Source organism: Zeus faber (genome assembly GCF_960531495.2).
Source record: "Zeus faber genome assembly, chromosome: 22".
NCBI classification, from domain to species: Eukaryota; Metazoa; Chordata; class Actinopteri; order Zeiformes; family Zeidae; genus Zeus; species Zeus faber.
Genome location: NC_137209.1, coordinates 22,529,910 through 22,540,675, shown reverse-complemented (window position 1 = coordinate 22,540,675; position 10,766 = coordinate 22,529,910). Strand labels below are relative to the sequence as shown.

The following is a 10,766-nucleotide window of genomic DNA, read 5'->3' as shown; positions in this document are numbered from 1 at the left end:
TTGAGGGTTCAATGCCGGTTGAGATTTTGAAAGCCGGAAATATCAGAGCGACTTTAAATGCACCCGAAGGATGGGGCAGGATGGGGCAGCGTGTGGAGGCCTCCTGCTGGGTTAATGGTTGTGATGCAGCCTTCGGGTGCTGCTGTTGCAGGTTCAAGTCCCTGCTTTTCCATCCGTGAGCGGTTCCTTTAATCAGACGACTGGATGAGAAGCGTTCTTAAAAAGACTCGGTGGCTCAGTGTGATAAGTTGCTGGGAGGAGACCTGTGAGTTGGAAGAGCTGACGGTTCATGTCGGGTGATCTTTTGAAAGCCGACAATATAAGAGCGACTATAAAGGCGCCTGGAGGGCAGGCTGGAGTGTGGGGGGACCCAGTGGTGTGGTGGAGTTTGCATTGCAAGTGTGTCTGCAGGTGTTGGGTGGATGGCTGGTTTGATTCCCCTGCTGCCACAGCAGCTGAATCACAGCAAATCCTGCTGTCTGGGGGGAGGCTTGGCACTGCCCCTGGGCAAGATGAAACTGGGGGTTTTCAGTCAAATCTGTGGGTGGTAAAAGTTTTACAACAGCACAAGCCACTTGAATGCAAAGGGTCCCCTGCAGCATGTTACTTCAGTGCTGTGTTTGTGAAAGCCCCTGTGGCTGCCTCCTCCCTGGAGGCTGGGGTGCCAAGCCTCCCCCCAGCAGGACCCACAACCAAGCCACCGTGGTAGCAGGGGAACCAAACCAGCCACCTGCCCAACATCTGCAGACATGCTTGCAATGCAAACTCCACCACACCACTGGGTCCCCCCAACACCCCAGCCCCCCCAGGCACCCTTATAGTCGCCCTCATATTGCCGGCTTTCAAAATGCCAAGCATTGAACCGTCAGGTCTGCTAACTCCTAATTCCCCTTCCAACAACTTACCTCTTTGTGCCACTGAGCCCTTTGAAAACTGCCCTTCTCATCCAGTCATCTGATCAAAGGAACGGATCACAGATGGAAAAGCAGGGATTCGAACCTGTAACTGGAAGGCTGCATCGCAACCATTAACCCAGCAGGAGGCCTTCACATCCGGGCCTGTTCTCTGGGTGCAACCTAAAATTACTCAAGTCAATTTTATTATAAAAGTGAAGCGTGTTTGAATTCACGCATCTCTGCGGCTCTGCCATCAGGCACAAAACAAAGGCAAATCGCAAATCAGCAGCGAAACGTTCTTGCACATCATCACTCACAATAACCTTTGTGACAGTGACATGCAGATAGGGGGCGCAGTTGGTGTGCAACATATCAGCTTATGTTTCTGAGATGTGCAGGCCTTTCAATGTGGACGAGCAGCACATGGGCACACGGAACCAACGTGGACACACTCGTCGACCGGACCTGTGTGACTTCTTGAAACACAAAAGTCACATACCTTAACACAACACTGTTTAAACCAATTAATGATTAAAAAAAACCAACTTGTGACAATGTTTTCATGCAAACAAATAAAAACAAAAAGGGAATACGTGGTCCAGGCATTACTGAGCTTTCATAACCAGTAACATAACATTTGTGACTTAACAACTATTAAGATGATTTCTAATTCCTCACTATAAAAACGTAATTTTTAACACTCAGAATACAAGGTATAAAATCATCTTTAATACATCACACATCAGTTTCTTTCCTTCTGCCACCAGGCTGCGACCTGGCAACATGAAATTGAGGAACAGTATTCTCGGTAATTTTGCCAATTTATGTTGTACCGTGATGAGTTGGATTCGGTCATTCAACATAGAAACATATGCAGAAATATTGTCATTGGAGAGTGGTTGACATTAATTCTGACTTCTTAACAGAGGTGGGACTCCTGGTGGGTTATCTCCTTCCAGAAGTGTCTTAGAAACTGGCTCACCCTGGGGGGTCTGGCTTGATCGGGGGAACAAGGGGGTGTGGGTGACAAGAGAGAAAGAGAAGAGCAGTGGATTCATTCTCGGCCCGGGATCATGGACGGAGCCATTTAGCCCCGCTGAGGTCTTTGTTCCGCCTCCTGGGATGAAGGTTCACGTCCCTGTCTGGGAAGATAATCGGGGAATTACCTCCTATTTCTCCTGTGAGCCTCTGGGGCAATCACAGGTGACTACACTACTCCTCCTACAGTATTCAATCCACAGACGCAAAATAAATCGTACATCATGTGACTGTCATTTCACTGCTTTTTCTGTATGTATGAAAGTATGCATATGTATGTGACGAATGAAACTCTTGAATCTTGAATGTGCCATCACAATTTGGAAGTATTTGTTCAGTGGTTTACGACATTTCTTGTGCAAGAAGTTTTCCTCTGGAAACATAGTGTGGAGTGCGGCTGTGAACTTTCATTTTGACACAGATGTCTGGCAATCGACAGTTGGCAATTTTGTTCCCTCAACCACCAAGAAGTTTCTCAAAAAATAGTTTATAGACTATTATAGCCATATTTCACCGCGCTACTCTGGTCCTAGTGTCTCCTCGACTGTCTCCTAACTCACTGATTCTTTGAGCAAGTCCTCTCCCTCTCTCTCTTGTGAATACATTCATACTCATAACACACAACATGCAAACAAATTAAAAATGACAAAACAAACATGTGTATGCACCTTTAGGAAAACAGGAATTAATTTATCCACATCTTCAGTCTTACACCGAAATGTTGATTTAACCTTTTTATTTACCGCAATATTTTATGTTGGTTTATATGGTTTCCTTAATGTTTCTTTCTAATCAATCATCCAAATGCTGAATTTTGGAATCCAAACACATGTTTAACGCTGCGTTTGGACTGGTTACCGTTCAATTACATCTGGACGAGGTTCTTTCCCGCATTGTGATCTGTTGACATTTCTTTATTATCATTATTTTTTTAACCTGCGCCGTCAGCACACAAGTATTTGTTCCATTGCATCTTGGACAGAGTTAGTCTGCAGGTGGAGTTCAGCTTCTCCACCTACATTGCAACTCATTATTCATTCTTAAATCATCAACGACAGCCAGAGTAACCCTGTCCTGTGGACGACCTGTGGGACGACCAGAGCACAGCTTGTTGTGAAACACTTCAGTTCTCAACTCAGCTTCATAAAAGTCTGTTTAATTTCACCATTTATAAAAAACAAACAAACAGAAACAAGGTACAGAACGGCTTCACAGTGAGAGCAGAGGGCGCCGTTCATCCCCAAATAACCACATTCACACAACATACAGATCAATGCAGAATCCAACGCAAATGATCACAAAAGTTATGTCTGTGAGGGAGCATCGGGGGCCTTTTTACTTTTTGGAAAACAGCGATGCTCATTTTGTCGACGAACTTAAAAAATTAAAAAAAAAAAAAAATTCTTAGGGTGCGATTTTTTTTTTTTTTTTTATAATAAGATGAACACATTTTTTTGTTTTTCCCTATTTTTAAACACCTCAATTTGGTTGAAGATTCAATCCATCAATCAATCGTTAATAATTGATTTGATTATAAGGAGGATTCCATGAATGCTTTCAAAATGGTAAAGTTCCCTTCATTTGTTTTTATCTCTTTTTCATCACTTTTTAATCTGTCCCTTGAATAATAACATGGAAATAAAAATACAAATAACCTAACGTGGCGGGGCCAGTGTCAGGTTTTTTTCTGGTCCTTTCTGGTTTGTTCCGCCTGGAGCCTCTGGTAAAGTTTCTGGAAGAAGGAGACAAACATTTTTAGGGATTGTGTGTGTGTGTGTGTGTGTGTGTGTGTGTGTGTGTGTGTGTGTGTGTGTGTGTGTGTGTGTGTGTGTGTGTGTGTGTGTGTGTGTGTACCCTCATGTTCTCGTAGTGCACCAGGGAGCTGCAGTGCAGAGACTTCGCCGTCTCCTCGTCCTCGTAGAAAGAAGAACAGAGAGAACAGAAGAAACCGCTTTTTGGAACGACATAGTCCATTCCTAGAGAGAGAGAGAGAGAGAGAGAGACAGACAGAGACAGAGAGAGAGAGAAGAAGAAAGAGAGAGAGAGAGAGAGAGACAGAGAGACAGAGAGAGAGAGACGAAGAAAGAGAGAGAGAGAGAGAGAGACAGAGAGACAGAGAGAGAGAGACGAAGAAAGAGAGAGAGAGAGAAAATAAAAATTAATACAAATCTGAATAAACAACAATAAACATAAAACGATGAAGCAGATGGAGGCTTCATCTCTGGGACGAGTTCTAACATCACACCACACAAGAGTGTGTGTGTGTTTGGTGCGTGTGTGTATGTGTATACATACATACATACATGCATGCGTGTGTGTGTATATATGTATATGTGTGTGTGTGTGTGTATATATATATATGTATGTGTGTGTGTGTGTGTGTGTGTATATGTATATGTGTGTATATATGTATATGTGTGTGTGTGTGTATATATATGTATGTGTGTGTATCTGTGTGTGTGTGTGTGTGTGTGTGTGTGTGTGTGTGTGTACCCAGGGGGTTGTGGGGAATGAAGGGCGGCAGCTTGAAGTCTGCGGGGACGGACGGAGAGAGAGAACGAGCTTTTTTACATTGTGACTCCACGACATCCCTCCTCTGTTTGAACCCATCTAGAGGGAGGAGGGAGAGAGAGAGAGAGAGAGGGAGGGAGAGAGAGAGGGAGGAGGGAGAGAGAGAGGGAGGGGGAGGGAGGGAGAGACATGACTGAGGATGGAGGGATGACAACACATTTCACTCAATAATATCAAAGTTTCAACTTGAACGACAGAAAAAGATCAACAGAGAAAGAAAGACAGAACAAAACTCTCTCTCTCTCTCTCTACCTTTGAGGCTCGCTCTACCGCTCCCTCCCGGCTTGTCCTGCGTCGCCGAGGGCTTTGGCTCCGCCTCCAACCTCCCCACCAATGAGGGGGCAGCACAGGGCGGCGTGGGCGGAGCCTTGTCTTCTTCTCTGGACTTCAGCGCTGCAGACAGACAGACGGCCAAATCCAGTTCCATTAAAGTGGTATCCAATATAAATAAATGAATACATCCCATATTTCACTTTTTATTTTAGGAAACAGACGTTCAAAGTACTTTTGTGAAGCATGCACTCCTCCATATGCTGTTTGATGATAAATTATATATGAAAAATGAGAAAATATTGAACTTGAATTTTGCTGAAAATACAAAACAAAACACAAAAACATGTAAAAATCTAAAATTATCTAAAAGATAATATTAAATACGTAACTTTTTATTGAAACTAACATACATTTAATATTCAGATAATAGACATGATACGTTCTACAAACAATACTTTTCTCTGCGTTGATCTTTCATTGAGCTGGCATTACAAAATTAAATTCAAGGACCTTCAAGTACTTTTTAAGCACTATTTTGTCATTTTCAAAGACTTCACGCAAAACAAATATAATACATTTTCAATGTGATCTTTATGAATTAAAATATGATATTATCTTGGTGTTATTGTATATTATTTATATTAGTATATAAATTATCTATAAATCTATTATTAATCTACTTGTCATCAACTGCGGACCTGCCAACCTTGGTAAAATACTGTGAGGACCACAACAGAGTAACAGAGTCTTCATGGTGTTTAAGCTACGGCAGCTAAATGATCCGTCAGTGATTCACACCGTAGCCATTTGGTAACGAGCATAATCACATTGTACACAAGATACCTTGTGAATGGCAGCACATCAATTTGAATGTTGATAGTTTATTGATCTGCTTGTGTCATGGCTACACAGCACTACCTTAAATACTTAGCACGGATTACTACATAGTGTCTTTTTCATTATAACTCTAGCCGGCACAAAAGAACATTCACTATTTAAGTTATGACATTTCTTTTATTCTTTATTTTCTCCTCAGGGTCGCACCCTGGCATGACCTTTCTGGGCTGTTGTTGTTATTGTCGTTTTCGGATCGTGGAATGAGGCAACGTTCGCCCAGCCATTAGACGGGAGAACGTTTGTGTTGCTTTCAAACAAGCTTCTGCTCCATGTTGGGTTTGCTGGAATACTTTAACTGTGGATGAGGGAGATGGGTCTATGTTCGCTGTGTTGTTGCAATCTTATGGAGATGAATTACGTCTTGTTGCATACTATGCTTGGAAACTTGGTACCAGGGTAATGGGTTTGAGTACATGCTGTAGCCTTTAGCTTGCTATGAAGCAAATCGGCTCATTACTCTCCAACAACACCTTTCCATCATCAACATGTGCAATTTTCACTTTGCTCATGTCAATTTGAAGTGGTGCACTGATCTGACTCCAACTTCTCTCCCACCCTCATAGAGATTCACATGACTGCTTGGCAGCAATAGCCGTTGTGGCTTAACCCGCCCAGATCTTGCTACTGAAGCTCTTGAAAAGTTAAACTACGATGATTCATGGGTACAACAATTCGGAAGATTTTCGTTCGTCTGTCTGTCCGTCATCTGTTTTTTGTACAAGACAGTGTCCGTTTTGTACAACCGCTTGTGTTTGTCTATTTTTTTGTTTGTGTTTCTATCTGTTGTAAAGTGTCCTTTGTTTTATTTTAATTCCTTGAATGTGTATGGGCCAATGTGATAGGATGTAACTGATTAATGTGATAAACAGAACATCCTTTTAAGGTTTGGAAGCAACAACCCTTCCATTCTGATCTTCCTATTTGTGTTATTTACACAAATGTACTTGGCCCCATCTCTATGGGAAATGTTGGAGCCAACAAAGCCACCGTACCTGATTTTGCTCTTGTCTTATAATGGTTGTTTCCTCTCCAGATAAGGACACAGGGTTCCTTACTAATCTTGTTTTGTCCCGTACTCACAGGCATTCCGCACTGAGATATTGTTGTGGCAAACCCAAGTTTGTTGTGGCAGGGCCATTTGGTCCTGTGTGATCCGCAGGGAGAGCTGCATCTCCACTACTGTTTTTTTTATTGTTTTGAAATATGGTGAGCACTATTTGTCAAAAAGGGGTGATACTAAGAGAATTAAGTAAACATAATGATTGTGCTGAGAACACTGCAGGAAGAGGCGTGTCTACTGTCAGTTTTCTGCATTCTACTTCAAGTGCTCCTTTCAAACACGTCATGACTCCCTATCATGGTTTAAACATTGTTAAGTGATAATTGACATGTTTTTCTTAACGGAATCCCAGTGAATGGGAAGCTCGACTGAGTTTCATTCCTGCCATTAGTGATGATGGGAATGCAAGGACGATCGATCACATCGCGTGACCAGATTCCCTGCATGAAGTACTAACCGGGAGACCAATGCGGTTAGGTCTGTCTTCTGTCATCAAAACCCACATATCAATTACATGACAAAAAACAGTAGTAATCAGTTTGTCCAGTTAGTATTTATCACTTTTAGATTTTACTTAATCAATGTTTTGTGTACACAAGATTATGTTCAGGTAACATTCAAGAAATACATTCTAGAAAAATTTGAAAACACTGCATGATTTACACACTGTCAGATATTTCGTAGCCTGATCGATATTCTATGGACATCATCCCCTACATATTAGACATTGTGATAATATAATTCTGTTTTTACACTAGGGTGCACGCATTTACTTTAGATGCCGTGACTGTGGTCGGCTATCCAACATTACTGTTTGGGAATCCAAGAATTATTCCACGCACCCCACTTTTACAATCGTGGCCCAAGACCAAAGACTAGACCCCAAGTGTTTAAGTCTATGTGCCAGGGCATAGCAACCCTACCCGTGTGGAAGGACCACTTCACAACCAGAGATGTGACCGATAATCATGGCAGACAGCTACAATTGCTCCACTGCCTGGGATCTCAACAGCAGCGCTGAGCCACGCTTTCCCAACACCAACCACCTCCGCCTTGCCAGCTCCGGACCGAGACGGCCCCCACCACCTCGATCCTCAACACGACGCCCTATTGCTCAGAGGACACCGCCGCATTCCACGCATGGCCAACTCCCCTCACCTCTGCAACTGAAGTCCATGTGGACTTCTCCCGCATCATCACTGACCAGGACGACTGGATAGTTTTCTGGTCCCTTCTGGTCAAGGTCCCACAAGCTACAGCCATCCGTCTGCATAAGATACGCGTCAGAGAACAACGGGGAACCCAGGCACTAAGGGCCTGCCTCGAGCAACTGATATTATTCAAAAATCAAGTTGCCATACTCAATCTCGCCAATAGCAATCTGCGCCAACAGGTGACAACCGTCAATCAACAACTGCAGCAGATTCAGCAGCTGCAGTTGGGGCTTTGTGAACTTCATTGCCAAAAGGCCATCACAGATGAATGGTTTCTTATGTACCTGTTATATTAAGGTTGTTATGTGAAGCTTGTCAATTGGTAATGTTTTTCTGTTTCAGTTTTTTCTGATAACGAAATACGACCGCTCCAATGTATATGCATAGCAAACCCCACACCCGGATTTCTCACATAATTCTCTGATCCTCACAGTTGTGTTACACATTTTTCTGATACTCACCACAGTTATGTTATGCATTTATTTTTTATACTCACTCCAGTTGTTGTGCTATATATTTGTTTTGTATGCATGCTTATTGCTACCATCTATAAGTTCAAGTTCAAGAGATTATTTGTCACATACATATACATACTGTCATACATACACTGGGGGAAAACTATTCAACCAGAGACATGAAATATGGCAAGGTGAGAGAGCGAGAGAGAGAGAGAGTATTTTTATTTCTTAGAGTTTATTGCCATTTTTTTTTCTGGTTGATTCCGAGGCTTATTTTATCCTTTTGTCCATTTTAAGTTTACACTACATCGTCTGTCAGTACGCTATTGTAATAGCCAATTGAATTTCTTTTTTTGTTTATCTTAGGTTAATATTTATTGTTTACTGTACGTTCCCGATTTTATTTTATTTTTATCTTCAGTTAACCCTTATTTTGCCGGTCTGTCTGTACATAAATATATACCTTGTATCTTTATCTATGTGTCTATAACAAGTGATATTGATCATCCCATATTTACACTAATAGTAGTGCAATAACATTTGGGCAAAGTGGTTAGTAACACACACAGACACACACACACACACACACACACACACACACACACACGAAATGTCATGACATCTTGTGATTATGCACAATAAGCTCAAAAAATACTAAAATGTGCCACGCCACATGTTATCCAGCATAACCATTATTATCATTTATCCTCGTTCTTTTGTTGAAATGTGTCTTTAGAAGTCACCAAGGGGGGAACGTTGTCTCTAATTTGTAGCCCTGATTAGTAACCCCAAAAACCACCAATACTTGAGATCAGTGTATCAAAGAACCTTTTAAAAATAATGTACATCATGCTAACCAGCAGAGGGAGCCAGAGTCTAGTACATCCTGAGACCAGCAAAGGGTGCCAGAGCCTGTCACCTGCAGACCTCTGGGCTGCGTCAAGGTTGCGCGGCCAGGAATTGTGGAAATACACAGGAATTTGAAGAGACAACCCTCTTCCAAGGAAGAGGAGGGTGTTCAAGTATGAAGGCTGTGATTGGCTGCCTGGAAAATGACATCATGTATGTGACAAATAAAAATCTTGAATCTTGAATCTTGAATCAGAACGCATGATAACAAAGACTATGAGCTGTAATTGGCTCGAACGGGGTTCCCAGAATCAGAATCGGTTTTCAGTAATTCATGACATCAAAAAAAGGCGGAACATGTAAGTGAACAAGCTTCTCCACGGTTATAAAACAGGAGAACAAATATAAATAAATCAGTTGGTTTTCACGAAGCCAGCTCCGAGGTTGTTGTTGTATTTGTTTTGCCGATACACAATATACTCGCTCGCATCAGACTCTGGTCCAGTCCATTTTTTGGAGTCAAGAATAACATAGAAACGTCGGGCAGAGATCCAGATTTTATACTAACCCAAGTCTGAACCTTTGTTTAACCACGACAATGTAGTAATACGAGATAAGAGTACACACATTAATCTAGAAATACTAAATACAGTATACACATTCATGTAGTAATACGATATACAGTATACACATTCATATCATTAGGATATACCTCTTAAAATGCATCTTTCTAAGAGGAATTTTGACAAAGAATTGTGTAATTGGTACACAAAATGCGGGCAGGTTGGCAGGTCTGCTCCTGTTATCAGCATCAATTTCCAACTGTGCTGGATTACATTTAAATCTGTTGTAAAAGTGATTCTGGAAATGTTTTCTTTTGTTGCGGAACATCACAGGTTTTCAACGATCATCTTTCGTTCAAGGACTTTTCAAGCGCTTCAGCAGAAAAAGGGCTTATTTCAGTTTGTTTGACTTTGTGAGTTATATGTTGTTCAAATACCTTCATCCTGTAACACCGCCCGCTCCTTTTTCGGTGTCGGGCCACTTGAGGTTTCCACTCCGGCCACCGCGGGGCTGTTCTCTGGAGGCTGTGGGTCCTGAGACCAGGTTAGACCGCTGTGGAGCATCTTGCGCCTTTTTTTCTCCTTCGCCAAGGCCGCTTTCCAGACCGGCTTTGGAATGCGTTCCCCCGGAGCCATGCCCAAGAGCTGCCTCACAGCCTGGTTGATCGTGGGTCTGTGCTTCCACGCAGGAGTTTTATGGCCAAGCCGGTAACCTGCCACAGCAGAAACACATCAGAACATGGTAATAACATCATATATGCACTAACACTGGACATACTGGTAATGAGACTGTTACAGGGCTACTTCTGGCAAGGATTTCAAGTTTTGTTTTTTTTCAGGGTTTGTTCTGACATTACAAAATGAAATACATGGACTTTGCAGTACTTTATAAGCATCCATTTCCAACCATGCCGGATTAAATTTAAACCAAATTATTACATTGCGAT

At 42.2% G+C, this 10,766-nt stretch overlaps 1 protein-coding gene across 1 annotated transcript in view; it reads right to left on the bottom strand.

Annotated features, from left to right (window-relative positions):
• Positions 1 to 3,080: 3,080 nt before the first annotated feature.
• LOC307247595 (uncharacterized protein) overlaps positions 3,081 to 10,766 on the bottom strand; it is a 49,947-nt gene continuing 42,261 nt past the window's right edge. The window contains exons 27-31 of the mRNA XM_080023773.1: positions 10,257 to 10,532; positions 4,758 to 4,898; positions 4,428 to 4,544; positions 3,789 to 3,910; positions 3,081 to 3,666 (exon numbers count right to left, since the gene is read on the bottom strand). Coding sequence (XP_079879899.1) covers positions 3,610 to 3,666; positions 3,789 to 3,910; positions 4,428 to 4,544; positions 4,758 to 4,898; positions 10,257 to 10,532 — 713 coding nt within the window. The 3' untranslated portion in view covers positions 3,081 to 3,609. The remainder of the gene's footprint in view (positions 3,667 to 3,788; positions 3,911 to 4,427; positions 4,545 to 4,757; positions 4,899 to 10,256; positions 10,533 to 10,766) is intronic.